Source organism: Psittacula echo (genome assembly GCF_963264785.1).
Source record: "Psittacula echo genome assembly, chromosome: 5".
Lineage (NCBI taxonomy): Eukaryota > Metazoa > Chordata > Aves > Psittaciformes > Psittacidae > Psittacula > Psittacula echo.
Window position 1 is genome coordinate 65,047,031 of NC_137739.1, and position 23,796 is coordinate 65,070,826.

The 23,796-nt window shown below is 43.3% G+C and overlaps 1 protein-coding gene across 5 annotated transcripts in view; it reads left to right on the forward strand.

Annotated features, from left to right (window-relative positions):
• The window catches only part of EML1 (EMAP like 1), a 142,152-nt gene extending 133,619 nt beyond the window's left edge, over positions 1-8,533 (forward strand). For all 5 annotated transcript variants that reach the window (XM_080619803.1, XM_080619804.1, XM_080619807.1 and 2 more), the window contains 2 exons: positions 6,495-6,625; positions 6,938-8,533. In XM_080619803.1, the coding sequence (XP_080475929.1) occupies positions 6,495-6,625; positions 6,938-7,063 (257 nt within the window). In that variant the 3' untranslated portion in view covers positions 7,064-8,533. The remainder of the gene's footprint in view (positions 1-6,494; positions 6,626-6,937) is intronic.
• Positions 8,534-23,796: the final 15,263 nt, after the last annotated feature.

Below are 23,796 nucleotides of genomic sequence, written 5' to 3' on the forward strand. Positions count from 1 at the left end.
ATTACAACAAAAGTAGGAGACAATGAAGATATCACACACTGCTCTTTCTGTCACACTAGTTACTTCTAATAATTTTATTCAAAGTACCAGTTCTATGGAATTATTTGGGCAGCTGTTGCACCAAATCCCCTTGCCAGAGCCAGTTTTGCTTGCACTAGGTACTGTGCTAACACAGAATGGCTGACAAGTCTCTGTTATGAAGTACTTAAAACGTATTTTGATACACGATATAGCATTTAGGTGAAAGGAATGCAAGAAGAAACAAGAAAAATGTAACAAAATAGGACAGTTTGTTTCCATGGGACTTCGTGGGCAGAGCACAAAGCATCATTACGCTATGCATGCACAGCAGACAGATCGTTGCAAAATCTGAGTATGAGAAGCTCCTGTTCTTAAGTACTCAAGATAAAATACGAAGCAGTGGTAGGGTTCAGAGGAGAGTGTGGTTTTGTACAAGCAGTAAACATGGAAGATTTTCCACCCATGTTTCAACTAAAATAGATGGCAGTAATGTTTTTTGCAGGCAGCCAGAAAGGACGTTTTAAGCACCTAAAGATGGGATGGCAGTTGCAATATGCTGGGAAGTCACATTCAAATTTTATGTAATTTAACTGACAAGCAGTGCTTGGGTATCACTACAACATGCAGATTTAGTAACAGGAGGAAATCCCAGAAGACTTGGCTGCATGTTGACATAGTGTGCTCCTCATATGAGGGATGAAGGCCCTTACAGTAGAAATATTAAGATATTCCTGGGATTTGAGTATTCATGAGACACAGTTACAGAGCTACAAAGTCTTTGCATTTAGCATTACAGGTTCAGATTTTCTGACATACTACTTTAAGTGAGTATTCCTCGCTTTACAATTTGGATTCATGCAAAATATAGTGGTGGTAGAATATGAGGCTGCTTTTGGTGCATAGAGAGTCATAGGAGAGGAGTGTCATACCTGAGAGGGGTTTTTCCCTCTTGCTATAGATCAGCTTTTGAAGCCAGACTGTGGAACAAAATGATCTCCTGGGCCAATGGGGAACTTGTGAATATTGCATATACATTGTTATACTTTCAGTCCTCCATGCTAAACTGGTTTATTGTAAGCTAAAGCAACAAGGATAAGGAATAAGTAAAAGTAGCTGCTACGTTTTCATACATATCACAGTTTATTATTTTAGTAATTCCATAGAGATTGTGAGGATGTTCATCAAAAGAAGGGAATTTTAAAGTAATAGGATATAGAATCATAGAATATTTAGGCTTGGAAGGCCCTTAAGATCATCTAGGTCCAACCCCCTGCCATGGGCAGGGACACCTGACACTAAACCACGTCACCCAAGTCTCTGTCCAACCTGGCCTTGAACACCGCCAGGGATGGAGCATTCACAGCTTCCTTTGGCAACCCATTCCAGTGCCTCACCACCCTTACAGTAAGGAACTTTCTCCTCATATCCAATCTAAACTTCCCCTGTTTAGCTTTAACCCGTTACCCCTTGTCCTGTCACTACAGTCCCTGATGAACAGTCCATCCCCAGCATCCCTGTAGGCCCCCTTCAGATACTGGAAGGCTGCTCTGAAGTCTCCCTGCAGCCTTCTCTTCTCCAGGCTGAACAGCCCCAACTTTCTCAGCCTGTCTCCATATGGGAGGTGCTCCAGTCCCCTGATCATCCTCGTGGCCCTCCTCTGGACTTGTTCCAACAGTTCCATGTCCTTTTTATGTTGAGGACACCAGAACTGCACACAATACTCCAAGTGAGGTCTCACGAGAGCAGAGTAGAGGGGCAGGATCACCTCCTTCGACCTGCTGGGGTGCTGGTCACGCTCCTTTTGATGCAGCCCAGGATACAGTTGGCTTTCTGGGCTGTGAGCACACACTGACAGCTGATGTTCATTTTTTCATCTACCAACACCCCCAAGTCCTTCTCTGCAGGGCTGCTCTGAATCTCTTCTCTGCCCAACCTGTAGCTGTGCCTGGGATTGCTCCGACCCAGGTGTAGGACCTTGCACTTGGCATGGTTAAACTTCATCAGGTTGGCATCAGCCCACCTCACAAGCGTGTTGAGGTCCCTCTGGATGGCATTCCTTCCCTCCAGCGTATCAACTGAACCACACAGCTTGGTGTCATCAGCAAACTTGCTGAGGGTGCACTCAATCCCACTGTCCATGTCACCGACAAAGATGTTGAACAAGACCGGTCCCAACACCGATCCCTGAGGGACACCACTCGTTACTGGTCTCCAGCTGGACATTGAGCCATTGACTACAACTCTTTGCGTGTGGCCATCCAGCCAGTTCTTTATCCACCGAGTGGTCCATCTATCAAACTGATGTCTCTCCAATTTAGAGACAAGGATATAACTTAAAAAGGATATGCAGTGCACAAGAAGAAAATATAGCACCATATATACTGGGGATTCATAGCTATACACTTAGGTTCAGACTGGGAAGTTGCAAAGATAATGCATAATAATTGTAGATGAAATGGTGGCAGGGTTATACTGTTGACTCTCCTTCCAGAACAATCAAATGAAGGGAGTTTTTTAATAGGTAGCAGAATCAGTCAAAAAGGAATTGCCAAGGATGTGAGATTTTAACTATTCCAGTCTCTTTTGGGAAAAAAAAATTGCACTATAGTGGCTAACCAGCAAGTTCTCAAAATTCTTCTAAAACAGGAAATGGATAAGCACTTAAAGGGAATTTTCTTCCAGATTTGATTCTGAGGAGTTGGAAAGAATTTGCTAAGAAAGTGAATGCATCATGTGTAGGAATGACTGTGGAAATAGGGAGGTGTGATCCTTAGTATAGGAAGCAAAAAGAGCAACTAAATGGAACTAATGGACTTGAGGGAGGCAAACTGCAGAAATCGAAAGCCCTGTTAGGGAAGATCTGAAGCTGGAGAAAAGGCAAGATGTGGTAGTTCCTTAGATGGTATGAAGTGCACAAACTGCTAGCCCAGAGTAAAGATAGGAGTGACAGCAAGACGCAAATTTGGTTAAACTGCTGTTGCCTTTTCCTAAAAGAAAGAGGAATGCAGAAAGTAGAATCTGTTGGAGGACCAAGGAGACACATAATCAAAGCTAAACCATAAATGCATACGCATCAAGCACAGAAATAACAGAAGGGCCGGTGACAGTATTGGTCTGTTATGCAAAGAGGACGAAGAAAAGACATTGCTAAGGCTGAAGTGTTAAAAAACCTAATACTTCTCTTTCTTTAATGTCTTTATTCGAAGACTTACTGCAATCTGATGCTAACCCAGTTAGTGCCAGTAATGAAAGGATAAGACCTCTGCTTTCAGTAGGGAACGAGTACATTAGAAAGTTTCATCTGAGTGTGAGGAACCTTGTTCTATCTGTCAAAACAACTGATTAGCATAATCTCAAGACCTTTAGTACTTCTTTTGCAGAGAACAGTCTAAGTACTGGAAAAATGGAGAAGAATGAATGCAATACCTGTGGAATCATATATTTACCTTCAGAGCTCATGTGGAGTGGATAAAGTGCAGAGTTAATGACTAGAATAATAAACTGAAGAAGCTTGCAAATTATAAATTGGAAACCAGTCCAGTAATGTTGGGAATCACTCTACTATTCAGTGCTTTGTGGCCTCAGAGCAGCTAGTATGACCACTTCAAATGCTTGTTGGTATTGCACTACTTTTTTACAGAAGAAGTAATCACATTGTCAAGGATATGAGGCTTCTATTATGTTGATTTTTCAGTAGCTGCTGGCTGACTGAAGCTAGGGGTGTTTTTTTTTCACTCTAGCAGAACCACCTAAAAGTCACAACTAATATGCATAGCACTAGCAGATCAACATAACCAATGGCGGGAAGAAAGAATATTGATCTGTTGGAAACCTGTCTTCAAGCATGTGAACTGATTAGTCAGCCTAGAAATGTTTATAGAGACAATTCAACTGAAAATCAACAGCATATAACAAAGTGTATTCAAGGGAGGATATTTTAGTGATACAAACACATGTAAATGTGAAGGACTAAAGACTTTAAGACACTTACTGATCTGTATGCCTTTGCAAGAGCCATGTGCTGCTGGATATGCTAGTAAGGCATCAGTTCATATCACATGCCCCATTTTGGAAAAATGGACATTTGAGGGTGAAGGACAGGAACAGAAGAAATGTAAGATGCTGTGCAAAGCCAGACAACACTGCAAGCAGAGCAGAGCTCAGACTGATTGCATTCAAAACTGACTAGAAGAATGTACATTTAATATTATATTTGTTTGAATATCTTTATTGCTGGCATGTATATAATTACAGTGTATATAATTTGTAGGTGTTGTGAAGCTGCAGGATTAGCAAATTGTCTTGAGAAATAGATGATTGGCATGAAAAAAAGAGGCAATTCAACAGAGGCAAATAGGAGGTTATTCACTTGAGCAGCAGAACCCAGTTGCACAAATACAGAAGGGAGGAGAGAAGGTGAGAGAGGAGATCTGCACAGAAAGATCAGATTACTTTTGCATACTTAACATGAGTCAACAGCATTATGCTGTTGTAGGAGAGGCAAATGCATTAGTGGGATGTGTAATGAAAAAGATACCATGCAAAATGTGAAGTAATCATCCGTTTATCAGTATCTGCTCCAGTCGAAGCTGGAATAGCTGTTTCTGGTTTTTACACATTGCACCAACAGATAATGTGCTGAATTATCCATCTAAATACTGTTCTGGGAGAAAAGATGTAATAAATGCATTTTAGAGATGAGGAGGAGAAGAAAAGCATAGCATCAGTTTTCAAATGTAAGAAAGGAAATGGTTTTCTTTCCATGTGTGCAGAGAATGGGGAAAAAAATTAGTAATTTTTCAGCAAAGGGGATTCACTTTACATATTAAAAAAAACTGACTGAGGCACTAGGATAAATTTTGTATCCCTTCCCCATTTCAAAATGGCAGTCTTATTTCTTAAACCATTTCCTTTATCTCCAGCTTGTCACAGTGACTTGTTGAGAAGACTCCTGCCTCTTTTCAGCTAGCATCTGATGTTCATACAGCTTCCATTTTGTCAAAGCAGTTATTTAAAACAGTTTTTCTCTGTCTGTCCATTCTATGTGTTCATAACTCTGCAAGTAACAATTACCATGTTTCTTCTTTGCACCTTCCTTTAAGCCTCTTTTCTACTGTCCCTGATCTAGCAGAGAGGTGATTCCACACATATCAGGAGAGTTATGGGCAGTCCACAAATCAGTACTTTGTGTTTCATTTTATTTCCTACAAATTATAATTCCTTATAAAGGCATGGAATCACTTCCTCAGTGCTTTTGAATACAATGATACAAAGACTGTATTTGGGCAGAATCCCATGTGGGTTGAAGGCAAGCTCTTTCCACGGTGCAGGGCAGATGCCTGCTTTGGTGTTACGACTGGCCCAAAGAAGGAGAAGCTGGAGTGTGCCTGCCCTGCCCACAGGCTTGGGCATCCTTCCAGGAGATGGGAGGGCAAGCAGGAGGAGTAGCAACTCAGTCACCCTGACCTGTAATAACAACAAAGAACAGGCACTCAAGCGGTGGGACTTCAGGGGGACACTGCAGGGGATGTGTGACATAGGGACTGTTATTGAAATTGTAATGCCAAAGAAAAAGCAGTTTTTTTGCCAAACCATAATGGGAGAACACACATTATAACTGATTATGTCAGTTGTCTCTGAAAGTTAGGTGTCAATTATGTTGAGTAGGGATTAGATAAAATCTGAATTACAAAAATGGTTTTAAAAAAGTAAACCACCACAGTACTGCATACATAAAATGAAATTGTAGTAACTGATTGGATTTTATTACAATTCCAGCTTATTACAGGCAGATATTCAGAGGCTTTAAATATGTGGTGCATAGACTGGGTCCTTGCATTGATGAGCTTACAGTTTAATTTTAGAACACCACTTTGTGCAAGAACAGCAAGTAGAATATTTGAGGAAGTATGAGAATTACAGCAAAACAAAAGCATTTTAAACATTTATAGTAGGTTCAGTTTCTTTTTGAGGGATCTCTTAATTATTAAAAACATTTTAAACTATATAAATTCTTGTTTCATAGATTTTAAACTTGATTAATATGAAAAGTGTGTTGAATCATATATAAGTAGTTTTTCAGACTACAGTAGTATAAAGTATGTTAGCTTATACATAAGCAGAAGGGAAAATAAAAGCAGTAACTTATTTTTCTATATAAACATATGAAAATTCTTTTAGGCTCAGACACATGGCCATAATTCAGTAGAATTCTTTTTTTCTGGAGTAAAAAGCACTTTGACTAGGGGAAATACAGTATTTGTTAATGTGCTTGATTTCCTATTAGTATCTGGTCTTTACTGGTATGGAAGTATGCATAGTGGCTCAGCAGCATTTATATTTATAGTTTTATCTTCTCTCTTTTTTTTTTTTTTTTTTAAACAAGCAATCCTTTATTAATATTTTAACAAAGACTTAAGCTGTCACTTTAATTTCCTTTATAAAAACCTTTAATTAGTCCCTCTGTATTTCAGGTGTATGGCCTGAAGGTTCAGATGGAACAGATATCAATGCTGTCTGTCGATCGCATGGGAGAAAACTGCTGTCAACAGGGGATGATTTTGGCAAAGTACATCTTTTCTCATATCCATGTTCACAATTTAGGGTAAGGTGTTTCCAAAAAAATTACTCTTGTGATTTGCAAAATTGCATTGTGTTGTTTTCCTGTGGGCAACAAAACCCCCAACAACAAACAAATATACAAGCCCCCCTCCCCCCTCAACCAAAAGAATGCAAATATGTTTATGCCTGAGGGATTTACTTAGGGTTAATTGAGACTACAATTAAATTTAAAGTTTAACTTAATATCAAAATACTTTAAGGGTATGATGTGATGCCTTGGTTTCACTGTTATATGAATGTTATAACGATATGATTTTATGACAGCTTATATTCTCACTACTGTGTTGTTTTCTAGGCTCCAAGCCATGTGTACGGTGGACATAGTAGTCATGTAACTAATGTAGATTTTCTCTGTGAAGACACCCATCTCATCTCCACAGGAGGAAAAGATACAAGTATTATGCAGTGGCGAGTCATTTAAAGGAAACATCAGTGTGAACATACACAGTTGAGTCGACCATGCACAGAACTTATGTATAAACTGTATAGTTAAAACTGAACAGTATGTTTGCAGTTTAGCCTGGTCACTGTGATTTTTTTCTTTAAAAAATTCTTACAAACCTCAGGAAAATTAAGCCCTGTGCTGGTTATCTTAGTCTAGTGATTTATATTTTTTTTTCATTGTGTCACACCTTAAGAATGATCATTTTCTGTTGTACAATACAAAGTACAGTACAAGTTTAATATAAGAAATGTGGCTTGACAGTTTGCAATACAGTGGTATCAGCAGAATATGACTATCTTAAATGTTTTCTATAAACACTGCTAAAGTGGTCACAAAAAATGCCTTTCAAAGACTGTATATATGTGCTTATTTGTTTCACTATCTACACTTTGTACTGTATATCTACTTATTTAGAAAAATCTATTACAGTGTCAAGGTACCGAATAGTTCCTGATGGAGGATGAAGGGTAGATGCAGAAAGTATAAACTGAGACGTAAGATGCAAAAACTAGTGTTCTAGACCTGAAAATGTGAATGCTGGTAAGTTTGCATTCTCTTAGGACCAGCACACCTTGGGAATCACCTGTGAGGAGCTGTGTTCCCTTTTAAGTGAATCAGCAGGTTATGCCCCAGTTTGACCTGAATATCTCAGCAGGGTTTACAGATGTCTATGTGGTTCAGGTATTCCATATGAATTTAAATTAAAAGTCTTTTTACTTGTACATGAACATTTTCTTTTTGAAAACAAAACAAAAAAGCTTGGCCACATCCCCATTATTGGTTGCTGTATTTAACTAATATGTATATTAATCAGCATGATGCTATATTGTACATGTATAAGATTTTAGCAGTTCATAACAAATGGTAAGGCAATCTAGCTTTACTTTTTTATGCTTATGGATATTGTATATTTGTATTTTAAGACCAAGTAGACCAAGTCTAAAGATATCTTTTTAAGTGTACCATAAACCTGCAGAGGGTAAAAGAAGTCTTGGAAGACTACATGAGATATTAATGTGTAACTTCTGGCCCCTGTGTTTTGTGCATGGATGGATATTTATAGTACGAAATAAGATTGTGTTTTGCAATGAAGTAATAGTGGAGGTGGCATAAAATGGTTAAGAAGGCCTTATCAATGTTGATTGTGACACAGATTGAAATGTATTGTTTACTTTGAGGAATGTATCTGAAGAATTTAAAAGATGAGTTTTAAGCGCTCTCAGAAAAGGCGATATTAAAATTTTGCTTGTAATGGACAGTAAACGTTAATTCTCTGAACTCTAAAGCACTGGTTGTTTAGAGTGATTTAGATGAAACAGAATCAATAAATTTTGATTTTTTTTTTTTATTGCATCTCCAGCCTCCTACACTGAAAGTGCAGGACACCAATAAACAGGTATTAAAGTGTATTTTCAATGCATTCTTCATGTTTAGTGAAATATCTTTGTTTCAACATGAAATACTTGCAGAAGAGAGGGCTTTACTTTTGACTCACACTTGTAATTTCTCTATTAGAGCTGTATTTGAAAATATTTGGGGAATAAAATCTAGATTTTTGGGGTACATAATGAGTGAACATGATGCTGGAATGTGACTCTTAATGCACACCTAGAGGGTGAAACTCCACAGCAGGGAAGGACAGGCCACATGCTTTCACCTGCAGCCTGCCTTGGTTCTCAGTTATTTCTGTTCTAAAACATCAGTGTGTTATCAGCACTGCTTTAGGGAGTTTAGCAATGAGATTTCGTGATCCTACACTCACTGCAACAGTACAATTGTCATGCTTTTCCAAAATAATGAGCATACGTATTCAGGTAACCCTTCCGCAGCAGGATACTCAAAGTGATTAACTACTGAAGTTGATAGTATCCAAGTCTTAAATTATACAGAAAACAGTACATATGCTTTCAAAAGACTTTTTCTGCTCTCTTCTATATGCTTATACAATAAATATAGCTTTAATCTGCTTTTTAGGAACATCGCCTATTTTCAAATAGCGGCTTTTCATAATTTTGTTTACTTCTGCCTGTTTCCATATATTTATGTCCTAAAGGACACATATTTGTATTATATCAGAACTTTTTCAACTCACTTCTATATGTACCATTTGAATTACTACCTTTGATTATTGACTGTTATTACAGAGATACTTCTGGTAGTGCTTGGTTTTGACAGGTTGTTGAAACCTGACAAGTATTAGTTCAAACTTAAACGGGAAGTTCAGGTTAAATATAAGGAAGAAATACTTCACTGTGAGGGTGGTGAGGCACTGGAATGGGTTGCCCAGGGAAGTTGTGAATGCTGGCAGTGTTCAAGGCTGGGTTGGACAGAACCTTAGGTGACATGGTTTAGTGTGAGGTGTCCCTGCCCATGACAGAGGGGTTGGAAGTAGATGGGTCCTTTCCAACCCTAGCTATGATTCTATGATTCTGTAATTCTAATTTCCAGCAGATGAGCTCTACAGAAAGCAGTCATAGTACTAAAAAAAATAAAGTAAAAAAATAGCAGTGAAGCAAGAAGATAAATGTAAGAGGAAGTAGCTTTTCAATGCTATTGAATTAAAAAAACCCTCACAAGGAAAATCAGTTTTGTTAAAATGGATTTTTTACTCTTCTAATTAATACAAGGTCATGTTTCTCATGTGAAAAGTTTGGATCAAATTTATTCTTCTAAAGAACTAAGATTAGAGGCTATTACTTCCCTTCAAAATTATTCATGTGCCAAGAATGTCCAAGAACAAACGGGGCCTTTTTTGCAAGGGTTGGCATTTTTCGTCTCTACAGGTTCTGCTCAGAGAAGCAGGCGGTCTTTTTGCTGTGTTTTCTCCTCCATCCCTGGAACTAGGGCTGCTGATAGATCACTCGATTGCATCCTAAAAAATCCTACAGATGGCAGAGAAAATGTCACTTTAATTACTAGTGAAAAGAACAGACTTACAAGAAGCCTAAACAGAAATCTTTCTCTTCCATTCCTGGCTGGGATTCAGAGACATGCTGAAGCAGTCTGATCATGGCTGTGCTGCTCTGGCTGCTACAGGCTTCCCTTCAGAAGACTTGCCTGAAGGCAGAGCATCTCCTAGCCCAGAAGATGGGAGATGAGGAACCGACTCCTGAGGGGAAGGACAGAATTGCACCCAGATCTGTCTGCTCCTCGACGGAGGCTGCTGGATGAGTGAGTGCATTAGCAGTTCATGCTCTTGCTGGGAGAGATTGATGTTTCTTCTTAGTCAAGCATTTCCGTGGTAATTTCATTTTTCTTAATGGAATGACTTTGCTGTCTGAATTCATTAAATAATTGTAGAAGACTATGTGATAATTTACATGGAGGCATTGAAGACAGCTCAGCCAAAGCTGCCATCTCATACTGTCTGGTAGACCTAATCTGTGTCAGTGGTGACACCAGTGGGCTCATCTGTGAAAGCCACTTGGGGAACCTTTGTTAGCCAAGATGTTTTGCAGCATTGTGGGTTCCCTTGGTCTCCTGCCAAATGTGGAACTGTAAGAAGATGCCTCCTTTGACAGAGCCGCTATGCTGTGAGTGCCACCAGATTCTGTAGGCACTTCTTGCGTTTCATCTGTGTTGTTACGAAAGTTGAGATCTTGGACTCCATGAAAAGTGGTTCCTCCCCACCAGCTTCACAGTCCCAACTCATCACAGGGTTGGTTTTACCACCTTTGGCTATCTACAAACTATATTAAATTAAGGTAGACATTTCCATTTGTTTGTAGTAGACATATCTGTACCTTGAAAGCTGCTTCTTTGGGTCTAGTCTGAGGTGCTGAGGTTATAACCATGAGAGCAGAAACCTGTTTTCTGGGTCTCTGTGCAAGTGAACGGGCTTTTAGAAGGAGCTTTTGAGAGATTAACTTTTTTAAATCTGACCCTTGGAATTGCCTAAAATAAACTTGTAGCCAGAGGGAAGCAAATTCAGCTGCTCTGTGGATTCTGGCTATCAGTGCTATGTGAGCTACGTTTCCTACAGATTCCAGATTGTGGGCTAAAGAAATCTCCTTCAGGCTGTTCAGTCATTATGGCTAGAAAGCAAAAATTAAAAAGGCCGGATGAGTTCTGCAGCCACATTAGATTATTTTAATTTGCCATTGCCTTGCATTGCCCTTGCACTGCAGAGGCATGCTGAAGAGGGAACTGTCTGCTTGAGGCAGCCTGAAGAGAATGCCTCTCTCTACAAAATCAGTTGCCTTGGCTGTTCGTTTTGGATTCAGTTTCTCATTAAGATAAATGTCAACATTTTAGGGCTCCTTCCTTCCTGCTCAGCTTCTCCTTTTCAGCAGCTTTCACTGACATCATAATCCCGAATTCATGACATCAGTGTATAACCACAGGGGAGGTTATTACAGCAGAGGTTCAAGTGTTTTGGCCTCCTTACAGCACCTAAAAAAGAGCAGAAGCTGAGCTCTGAGAGTCTCTGTCTATGGCTTGAACAGTTGGAGAGCAAGCTGACAGGAGGCTCAGTTTAAGTGAAAAGCCCTCTGGCATTTCCCGTATGCACAGCTCCTGTTCAGCAGAAAATCTGGCCACACACAGGCAGTCTGGAGCGACCCTACTACTTCTGACTTCAGGAGCACAGCATCGCCTCTGTGCTGGGATCTTTGCGATTAGTTTTGGGTGAGAACACTGCTGCTTTTGCTAAGGAAAAATCACTGATAGCCTTGAACAGATAAGACTGTGCTAGGTCCCCAGGGCCTCACTGCAAAGCAGAGCTCTACCCAGCTGCAGCTTTCTGCTTCGGCCTTCCTAGTGGTTGTAAACCCTGCTCTCCTGAGGCAAAACGCGAAAAATAGAAGTGCCAGGGGGCTCCCCCCTTTCCAAGAGAAGGTACTGACTATCTCACACACCTTCCTGAGAGCACAGTTTGGACCCTTCCTTTTGCTGGTTCCCATCTTCACTTGAGGAATATAATAAAGTGTGGAATTAAAGTATATAAACAATGTATTATTTTCCTACTTATTCTCTGCTTTTTCCTATTCCACTCCACCTTCTTGTCTTCTTTCCCTTCTTTATTCTTTCATTAAAATGATTTGGCCCTTTTTATCTAATTTTCTGTTCTCTTCCTTTCTTGTCACAAGAATCCCAAGCCTCTGTATTGTCCCTCATTTTTCTCAGTCTCGGTTCTCTTACTCCATTTAGCTCCTGCCAGACTCTTCTGCCACTTTGTCCTAGCCTCTTCTTGCTGTTTCCTCCTCACCCCAAGACTGGATGAAGCATTGCTAAAGAAATCCAGGTTTTGGGGACTCTCTGGTTGCAGCTTTATTTGCAGTCGCTGCAGCATGGGCCACACTGGCTGCCTGTGCAGCAGTGGGTAATGTGCGCTCTCTTGCTGCCAGTGCCTCACAAGGGCTGGCCTTTGGGCTCCCATAAGAGATCAGAGGTGGAATTTATACCTTTGCCAAATGGTCCTGAATATCACAGGGAATGTTTAAGTGGCCAAGCACACGGGCATGGTGATAGGTAGAAACCGAACTGAACTCCTCTGTGTTTTGGGAATCACTGAATCGCACTTTGTGCCTGAATTTGGTGAGTGTGTTCTCTCTGCCTCAGTGAGATGCCCATGAAAATTCTGCAACTGAAACCTGACTTGAGCTTTGGCAAAATTGTAAGTCATGTTGCTGCCTGAGGAGCAATTGTTTAGAAATAGATGTGTATGTGTATTACTGGACATGGTATAATGAATTGGCATAACAAATTCCTCTCAAGGGTGACTTCCACAAGGCTAAATCCTCCATGCTTAGGAAAAGCCTTTCAAAAAAACCCATGTAAACCAGGTTATTGTGGACAATAGTGTGGCCCACAGAAAAGCTTGAGAGTTTCAAGAGAAATCTCTGAGCTGGACAAATTCAGTGGGAAAAAAATCCCTGCAAGACTTCTGCAGCAAGGGCATGTAGCTCTGCACATGGCATTGACTCATTGAGAACAGCTGGATGACCCTGAGCTACTGATATGAGGATATTTACAGAGGATGTTGCCCCAGGCTGCGTGACTGTTTAAGAAGGGTGTCCTCCCCCTCCTCCTTCTCCTAACATGAAATCTCTGAAGTGGCAACCAGCAGTTGCTGGAGCAGGACCCTGAGGGGAAAAATCCATCAGGGTTTGCCATGCAGGAGGTCTCAGGCAGGAAAGACACACCCCAGGGACAGCAGTTTGCTTGTGCAGGTCTTTGTCAGCTCTGCAGGAGGATTTGCAATGAGGGGTGTGAGGGGAAGCAGGAAGGCCAGCAAGGCCAGCAGGATGGAGATACACCCTGCTGAGTCAGCAGTTCACCCTGGGCAAAGAGCAGGTGAATTGGCAGGACTATGTCTGGGGTTATATATTTGTTCATACAAATTAACAGCTTAAAGTCTCTTGGAAGTCTTACAGTTCTTATAGCAATATAGTTTAAGATGTGTCCCAGCAAAACAATTATATGGTTCAGTTATGAATTTCTATCAATGCAGTGATCTGGTGGGCACTTGAACCCATGAACATGCATAAAAAGCCTTGTGGATTCTGATACAACAGAGATTTTTAACACTGCCCCCCTATTTCTGTGCCATTAGTGGCCAGCAAGATTAACATGTGTGACTACATAAATTTCCTTCTCCTTTTCTCTCTTGCTTCTTTATGTAAGAATAAATAAAGCGGACAGTATGATTGACCAGTAATTGACACATTCTGCATTTTTGCATCAGTTCTCAAACCGCCTCATGGGCAATCAAGCCTCCCAGGCCTTTGCAAGGGCAGACATTGCACAAGTTTATAGCCAGTGAGGTGTTGCAACTTGCCCAAGGATGGCACCTCTTCTCAGGAGGCAACGCAGGTACGGAGCTGTGAGTGGTGGTGTCCTGCACGGATGTTTGCAGTCCCCTGTGAGCAGCTGGATGTGTCAGCACCAGGGTGTGCAGCGGGTTTAGTTTAGCTCTTTGTAAAGACTCAGGAGTGTCTCTGCAGCATCAGATGCCCCTTTCTGCCTTGCAGCCTGCTCACTCAAATAAAGTCTTTGCCGAAGACGCTTTTGCTACCTCTAGTTTTATATCATAACCATGGCATGATTTACGTACATTTTGTTGCCTATTTGAATTGTGCCTGTTATAAACCTTGCTGAAAGAAATTACGTTTAAAAAACCCCCACATTATCAGTGAACTCACATATGGATTTGCTCTTTTAATTGTGTTTTAAATTCTAGTGCAATTACCACAAACCTTTCTATTTTAATAAGCATCTTCCTTGCCTTATGCTGTCTCCCATATGTTGCATGCACTGGTCAGTGACCCACACTCTATAAAGGATTAGTCAGATGATAGTAATGAGAAAATAGGTTTTATTTTTGCTCATTATTTCTTTGTAAGCTTGCTACCTTCAGCAGCCCCATCACAAGTTATGTGGGTGAGATTCTCCAAGCCACTGTCACTCTGGAGAGGCTGCATATCAGATCTGTGGCCTGACACAGTTATTTCTTTATACAAACAACACCTATTGTGCCTTCTAGGAAATTTAGGACTATAAGCTTCAGTTTCAAACAAATGAGGAGGCCTCTTAGTAACAGGAGGAGCTGCTTCGCTAGGAAAGACCTTCTTTGTCTGAAGTGAGCTTGGATTAATTGGTGGGGTGACTTAGGAAGAAGGTGGCCCAGACCTGCCAGGGGACTCTGTGCTAATGAGGTACAGAACGGGTGAGGGCTCCATCCCCCTGACCCTTCAGTAACCCTGTCCTCAGTTATTTTTTTACCATCTTACTGGTCATTGAAAACAGCAATTACCAGGTTTGCATTAGCTACCATGAAACAAGCATAGCCTTGAATACAAGGCATACACATTATTGCTAGCACAGGTGTTGTTGCTGTCATATTATTGTTGTTATTGTTGTAGTATATTTTTATTTGGAATGGAGCTGCCATAGGCAGCAGCAAGACTTGACAAGCCAATAGTGAAATAGGTCTCTAGGGCATCAAATCCACAGGCTTGATTTTTACAACATTTATTCTAGTGGCATAGGCTGCTATTACAGTAAAAACAAGTGTTGTATTGGTTTGAATATTTGGAAACCTCAACTTTTCAGAGAAACAGAAAAAAACCACAAAGTATTTATATTGAAAATGGCCCCCACAGCTTTGCTCTGTACCCCATGCGCAGGCTGTGCTGTGCCACATCGCCTCCAGCACGGTCCCATTGCCTGCTTGCTTTGCACCCTGGGTATGTTACCGAGACTTGTCCCAGCTTTCCAGGAGTACGTGGGTGCCCACAGCCCATCTCTCTGAAACTGCCACTGCACACAGGAAGAGGAGCTTTGGCCTCCTTGCTCTGCACGCCATGAGCAGATGGAGGTGGGTCTCAGGGAGCGATTGGAGCAGTGTTAATTGGGGCACAGATGCATGGAGGGAGAGAGAGGGACAGAAATCACTTCTGTTCCAGACACACTGTGCACACACTTGCTGGCTGCCTGGAAACCCACTGCTTGCTGTGAGATTACAAGGCTGCTGATTTGTGTTTTTTGGTGGTGGGTTTTTGTGTCCAAATTGGATGCTGCAGAACTGGGGGAGATCTGTGGGAGAGGAACCCACAGACTGTCAGTCTGAAGAGCCTTTACTCTTAAGAAGTGCCAATAAAATTATGGTGACCAATGTATGAAAAACTTGAGAAACAACTGCAGGTTTTGGTCCCTTATAGTGCCAGATCCTTGAAGATAGCCAAGCGACACCATTTTCAGTATCATCTTTTTCTAATGGGTGGTGTATGGGAGGAAGCAGAGGGATGTGGAGGGCGGCAGGGGAAGCTTCAGTTTCTGGATCAGTAAAGAAGCTGTTCCCACTAGTGGAGATGATTGCCGTGTGCTTCAGGCTCCACCAGAGAGCTGGCAGGAGGTGACTGGAAGACGAGCAGAAGGCTGGGATGTGGAGTGGGGAACAAGAGCTGCCAGGGAGGAAGCAGCAGGGCTGAAAGCCAGCCCACGGCACCCCGGGGTGGGGGGAAAGGCAAACGCGGAGAATGGACTCAGCAGTGAGAGACCTCGCTAGGAAACTTCTAGGGCAAGCGGGAAGGGTGAAGTGGCAGAAAACTCAGCTCCAAGCAATACCAGCTGGAAATTGAGTTTTTGCCCTTGGTTCCATCCACAACAGCATCGGTTCTTAGCGCTGGTACACAGGACCCCTATCTATAGCACTTCGCAGAGGAGAGGTCTGCCACCGCGGCCCTGCCCCTGCTCCAGCCGAGACGCGGCATCGTCAGTTCCCCGATCCCCCTCGATCCCCCGCAGCGCCCGAGCTGCCCGGAGCCGCCGGTCGGTGCCCGCCCCCCGCTGCCCGCCCCGCCTCACCTGCGCTGCCCGAGGGAGACCGCGCCGTGCTCCCCCCGCCCTCCGCCCGCGGAGGCTGCGCGGGGCGGGGTGGGGCGGTGCCGCGGCCCCGCCGCGCGTGGGAGCGGAGCGGCGCGGGGCGGGCGGCGGCGGCGCTTTGTCCTGCCCACACGCGCACACAGGCACACGCAGCAGCCGGGCGGGAGCCGGCAACATGGCCGGGCCGGCGCAGGGGCCGCCCGCAGCCGCCGCGCTGCCCGGGTAGCGCCGCGGGGCCCGGCGCTGCGAGTGGGGCGGCGCCGCCGCCAGAGCCCCCCCCACCTCCCGCACTCCGCCGCCAGCCCCCGGCCGCGGCCGCCGCGCCCCGCAGGGAAGATGAGGTGAGTGCGGGCGGGCGGGGATGCGGAGCGCACAGAGGGGGTGCCGGGGTCCCCCCGCGCTGGTGTCATGCCGCCGGGGGTGGGGATTTCCTGTGCGAGGGGAAGGCGGAGGGGAGGTTAGGCAATGCGGCGCTTCCTAGTCCTTCACCGGATGGATAATGCGAGTGGGTGGTGACATTGCTGGCGCGTTTGACTGCCGGTGCCTGAATCCGAGTGACAGATAACCGGGGCGATTGCAGGCGGCTGTGAGCGCTGCGGGAGCGGTGCCGGGGTCACGGCCGGGCATCCCGGGCGGAGAGCCTGGGGCTGTGCGGGGAGTTCCGGAGGGGAGAGCGGGCAAGGCTGCTCCCCAGCATCCAGCACAGGTCGTGCCGGCTCTCCCGGAGCCTCGCCCTCGGCAGGCAGCGGGTGCTTCAGCTCCTAGTTTGACTGAGGTCAGTTTGTCTGTTGTGAATATGAAAAAACAACAACAACAAAAAAAGCCCCAACAAAACCAACCCACAGATTTCCTGCAGCCAGTGAAGCGCCTGGTGGAAAGAAGGAAGGAAGGAAGGAAGACATTATTTGTTTAGTTCATACTCTTCCAAATCTCTCTCTTCCCTCATTTATTCAAGAGTTCACTGGAGCTGTCAGTATCTCGGAGCAACTCAGCCTCTGATTCATTTTCTAATACTAGTGCTTATTTCCACTTAATTATTCCCTTTAGTAAAGTAAAACCGCTTAAAAATGGAAATAACAGTTTGAAGCCAGTTACCTTTCCGTGGTGCCTGATCCCTGAATTGCAAGGTTGGCATTGCTCCTAGGATTCACAGTGGAAGTCTAAAAGCCCTCGCCTGCATTTACAGTTACTCCTGGCACTATGGTGTGTGTTAAAGTCTTGGAGCTGCAGTGATTTATTTAGTCATTTATGTTACCCTTAGTTTTCGTGAGTTGCTTAAAATTATGTTCTCAGGGAGGGGCAAAAGCCCAAGAGCCGGGAGTGTCACATTGTGACAGGTGGCCTAGACCCCTCTGATCTCCACACAGAAGGGATATCTGCATTAGTCTACCCTGGTCTGATCATGATGCTGCTCAGAGACCTCCAGAGATAAGTCATCAAGCACAACAGATGGCCGCGAAGCTTTCCCTTGCTCACTCCCATTCAGTTAGTAGCCCAGTTGGTAGAGGTCTTCCCCATGATGAAAGGTTGGTAGAGCTCTTGCCCATGAGGAAGTTGACTTTTGGACTTATATCACATCTTTCACCCCTGAGAACATACCATAAGCTGGAAGGCTACAACAATTTTGAGTTTCTCCCACTGAAGGTTCTGTGCTCCACATAAACTTCTGCAGTTGGTGGTTGTGCTTTTTGTTGAAAGAGATAGCAGGAAAAAGAGAGACCCACAAGGACAGGCTGTGAATCAGGGTACTGTAATGCACCCAAAGTGGTGCCTGCCAGGAGAGCTGGGGCACTCTCAGAGAAGGTGTGTGCTACAGGGTGTTTTGGAAAGAAAATGCAGCTTAACTCCAGGAGGGGCTTCAGGACTTCCCCATGTCCTCACTTTTGAGGCTGATGGATGGGGTGCTTCTCTAGTTGGACACCTAATGCCAGGCTGTGTCTGGTCTAGATGAGGGAGCTAGCACTCTGAGCTGGTCTGTGTGTGCTGTGTGTGAAGGGCTTTGCACCGTGCCCTTCACTGATTTCCCTTTATGACACTTGACATCTGCAGGTGTATCACACTTATCATAGTTTTTTCTTATTAATGACACTTTTATACTTTAATATACCTGCTTTTTTTTGTTTGGTTTTTTTTTGGGGGGGGGTTTTTTTTGGTTTTTTTTAATGGGTTCTTTGTTTTAAAGGTTTCTATTACTGATTTTTTTCCCTTGCATATGCAGATATTTCTGAATAGATTGTACTTATCAGTAATTATATGTCTGCAAATCACCTTAAATATTTTTAAGTAAAAATTCTTGTTCAATAAATATAGGCTATATCATTCCAAAAGACCCTGGCAGGCTCTATAAGCCATGTGTGTTTTATTTATATTGTTTTTTATGGTGAATAGATTACAGTGCTGTTCTTTGCACAATTGCATTTATGTGGTGGTTTCCATTTTTTGATAATTTCTTTATGCCTTCACTTCAAAGGTATAAAGTGTGTGCATAGTGGGTGTACCACAGGTCTTTGTAATGAAACAGATTACAGTAGATGTTCTGTCTCAAAAATGGATTAGGATTCCTGGGTAGAAAATGCTAAAGAGCAGAGGTGTTATTATCTCTTAGTGTTAAAAGTACTGCTTTGGGACAACAAATGTTGAGGTTATTCTACAGCAGATATTTATTCATGGAAGTAACAGAATTAGCTCATATTTGGGAAAATGTCTATGAAAATTGCCATAGATCAAAATAAGGTCTTTTACGTTCTGTCCACAGAGGTGTAACCTCGCATTTATTAGTCGCACATGTAGTTTATAAGGCATCTGTGTTTTAGTGGACTCTGTTCTTAAAAATAAAAACCAGCTGCAGCTTTTTGGGTGTATCCCTGAAAGAAATCTTCCTTCCCTCTCCTTGCCATGACTGTGGTGAGTGTATGTTGGCTCCCTGTGCTGTGGTTCCAAGGCAGTGATGTGGGGGAAAGCCTCCCAGTTTAAGCACTTTGGTTTTTTACCTAATGGAACATACAGTGAATATCCAGAGATGGAAACAACCTCTAAACAGGATTATTCAGGTTAAAACTATGCCTCCTTACTCTTTTGTGGTAGCACGTGCCTTAATCCAACCCAAGGTAAGGACGTCAGTACAGAAGTTGCTGGGAAGAACCCTGACCCTTAGCACCTTCACATTTATAGAGTTTGCTAGCTAAAGTCAGCCTTTTTGTTCTGGCATTTCTGTATAGCTGCCAACTGGAAATCCTGAAAAGCTGTCATACTTAGCCCTAATTTAGAGGGATGGAACAACACCCTGAGAAAGAGAACTGAATATTCATAGTATAAACCTGTTCAAATAACAGGAAGCATATATACATCATTCTTTTTAAACCTTTTGTTTTCAGACATAAGCAAGCAACACCTTTGAATTTGTTCCAATAAACACAATGTATTGAGCATTTCATCATCTTCCACATTTTCTGTTCGTTAAGCAGTTCATGAGATAACTCTGGAGTTCTAACAGTGCTTTTAGTTTGCTTGGAGGGTAGCTGGAGCTGTCTGTGTGAAGTGTGAATTTCTAAGTTGCCCTTTACTGTTTGTTTCTGTTTGCATTTGTAACAAAATAGAATGTGGTGCTTGTGTTTATAATGTCACAACTGGGGCTACTGGCCTCGCTTGGACTAGTGGCCTGTGTAGCCTGGTGTACTGTCTCCTGCAGGAAAACAGTAGCATCCCCTGAGATGGATAATGAAATCAAGTTGTCTATAAAGTTTCATTGAACCTTGTCACTTAGTAACTGATTTCTGAGCTGGAGCGATGTACTTGTAACTCGCCTGATTTTTGTTTAATGTCCTGCCATGTTCTAACTCCTGCTGTGTGCCTTAGAGTCGTGGTGTATGTGGCTGTGGGGCTCTGAGGGTAGTTGGGAGTTGTCATACCCCCTTCTGCAGTCAAGCCTTTGGGTATGTTTAGGTTTGCAGCCTTTCAAGCCAAATCTGTGCTAGGCAGTTCTGCTGGTGTCACCCAGTGCATTGGCTGTCACGGTTCTGTCAGCAAAATCCCAAGTGTGGACACTGTGCTGCTGCCAGAAAATTGCTTTTGTTAGCTCAGCTTAGATCTGTAGAGGGGTAGTTTAGCTCTAGCTGCAGGCAAACTCCTCTGTCAGTGAATGCTGGGCTCTGCTGAAGGTCACGTCATGCTGGCTAAGGCCATACAAAGGCAGCAGCAGTGGGTCGGTGGGAACCAAGTGACGATGGGTTTCCATCAGCATACCCTTCCTGTCAGGATATGTGAACAGGCAGGCCAGTTGTACCTTTCTCATGCGAATTGTTATTCTGTATACTTAAAAAATAAGCTTATTTTCCCCTCTCTGGAATAAAGCGTAAACTCTGGATGACTTTTTGTGCATTCTCTCTGTTTTGGAATATTTTGTCTTGTATTCTTGTGGTGGTATAACTGAGGCTGAAGGTAGTCTTTCAAGTGTGTGCAGGTCTGTTTAGCTAGATGTTGTGATTCTGTGCGGTGTTTCACTTCTGTCCTTTCCTGGATCACTCAGACTGCGTTAAACAACAGAAATCCTAATGCAGAACAGTTCCGTTAGAGTGTGCCATGATTAAAGATGTCTGCATAGTCTTTCTTTGTACTTGGCTAGTACAGAGAATTTGGCTAACCCAACTTTGGTTGGTTGAACACTTCTCTTTTTGTAAGTATTTATGTATTTCTAAGTATTTTCTGTTTTCTTCACAGCCATTGCAGAACACAATCAGATCCACAGTGCTTACCCTTTTTCTTTTTCTCAGCCTCGTACCTAGGTTCAGTTTCTCAGAAGCAGGGAGGAGAGGTGGAGTATCTGCCACTGTTTTTTCACCTTGCCCTGTTGTTTGCCTTTAGGCAGTTTTCGTCCGCAGTCACCTACCCAAGACTTCCATTTCCTTTGCCTTTTGATCTAATGCAGTGTAATGAGGGGAAGCAACTGAAAGCCACCCTACTACAGCTCAGAGCTTCCATCAGGATGCATCTGAGCCTTGCAAAGCCCCATCGGTTCAGGAGTATGGCCGTAATGCAGCCCAGGGAGAAGACACCAGACCTCCAGGCAGGCTGCCATCAAGGCCCTGGGGTGTAAGTCGTGGCAGCACACAGCCTTGCTCGGGTTCATCTGCTTTGCTCCTGGCTAATTAGCCCAAGGGGATCTTTGCAGTGTAAGGATAGGCTGCTTCCCACTACCTGGCCCAGCGAGGTTGTTTCTAGCCTGCATCGTAGGTAGTGAAGTAACCTGATGGTTCACCCAGCCAGTTCCCCTGGTAATGGCTGTGTGTTCATGGATGTGTATGTACATCACCCGGTAGCACTCAATGTGTTTCAGCCTGGGTTGTGACTGTGTGAAATTGAAAACAGTTCAAATTGGGTCTTTTTTTTTATGGTCTTTTTTTCTTTTTAATTTCTGAGGTATTTGGCACTGCAGAATGTTTCTTCCTGTGAGACTGCGTATTTGCATTGAGCAAACACTCAGGATGGTATTGACAGTCTCTCTGAAACTATCCTTTACTTGAGAGTTCTAAGAGTGTTAGAATATCTATTAATCAGAGAAGACAGACTGGGCAAGTCTTTACCAGAAATTTGAGCCAGGAAACCCCCTTCACATTTCTGGTTATCCAAAGTGCCTTCTGTAACATCACAGCAAGTAGAGAAGCATTACGTTTCACAGGACGTTTCACAGTCCTGGAGTGGGAGAGACATGTAGGAGCCAGAAACTGTTGATTTTCCTTCTTGATGTTGGCATCCAAGCCTTACATTTGTTTCAAGTTCCATTTCTTCTGGGTTCTCATTCCTGCTCCCCTCAGCTATGCCAACGTAGCCATTTGTGGTTTGGTAGGGTGAACCAGATCATGAAGTCTTTACATACAAAGACAGAAGAAAAGAAAATTCACACTTTCCGTGCACAAAGGGCGTATGTACAGGGTAGGAGCAAGCAGGAGGCTGAAAGGTTGAGGCAGTGTTCCCTGGCACCACCAGAAATGCTCATAAAACTTTTTCTCCAGGGAATGCTATTGCTACAAATTAAAATTTGGCTTTTACTGAGATGCTGCTCCTGCTCTTCCTCTTCCTGACTGCAGGCCCTCTAACTCCGTCTTCCCAGTGCTTGCACTACAAACTCTGTAGCCTTGATGGTAGTATGGATGAGCATTTTCTAACTACTAACCATGTTCCCTGTCCTTTAATTTTAAAACCATTTCTCCTTGTCCTGTCACTACAGGTCCTAGTAATAAAGAAGTCCCCATCTTTCTTGTAAGCCCTCTTTAAGTACTGAAAGGCTGCATTAGGGTCTCCCCAGAGCCTTTTATTCTCCAAGCACCCTTCCCAGCCTGTCTTTATAGCAGAGATGCTCCAGCCCTTTCGTCATCTTTGTGGCCTTCCTCTGGACTCACTCCAACAAGTTCATGTCCCTCTTATGTTGGGGATCCCAGAGCTGAATGCAGGACTGCAGGTGGGGTCTCACGAGAATGAAGGGGAGTCCCCTCCCTTGACCATGACCAGCAAGCCATGCTGCTTTTGATGCAGCCCTGCATACAGTTGGCTTTCTGGACTGCATGTGCATATTGCTGGGTCATGTCCATGTGCCGGTTTATTCCCTGGAAGCCACTCACCATTGAGTGCAGATCTCATTTAGGTGAGCAGTTCATTTCTCAGGCAGTAGGTGTCATTCCTGCAACTTGAGATCATAGGTTTCTTCTGTCTTTCTTCAGATTTACATAGGTGCCAGGATGGATCTCTTCTTTGATTTACTGGAAAGAAAAAAAAAAAATAAGCTTCTTAGAGCAACTCAGCTTAGTGTAGTACCATGAACTGTAGTGTGCCACGGGTGCAGGCATGGGTAGATGCTCCAACAAGGAGGACATAGCAGTTTGCAGCAAAGCTGCTCAGGCCTGGTCTTTGTCAATGTGGTGAGCTCCATGGTGTAGATATGCTGTGCTTCCTCAGCTGGTCTGCGACTGCTAAATCTCCTTACCTTTTTGGCTTCATTTCTTTATCCGCTGGAGGATGGCAGTACTCACCTGTGAGGGAATTAAGATAATTAAAGTAGCTAGGTCTCAGTCTAGCACAGGATTTAAGGATATGCTTAAACTTGGTCCTGTTGAAGTCCTTGCTTTGCTTAGAATGGAGTCTGCTGTTCAAAAAGCATTTCTGAGGATGACAAGCACATTTGGACTAAGTGCTAAGCATCGCAGTACATTTCCTTGTATATTGACATCCATTCATTCCCTCCTTCCCTTTCTTCTTTTCACTTTCCCATCATTCACTGCTTCTTCTTAGTCAGCATGTCCGTTGCTTTCTTCCTGTGCTTCCTTCCTTTATCCCTCATCAGTAGACCACTCCCCCAGTAATGAGGAGATCCAGAAAACACACTGAAATGTTAC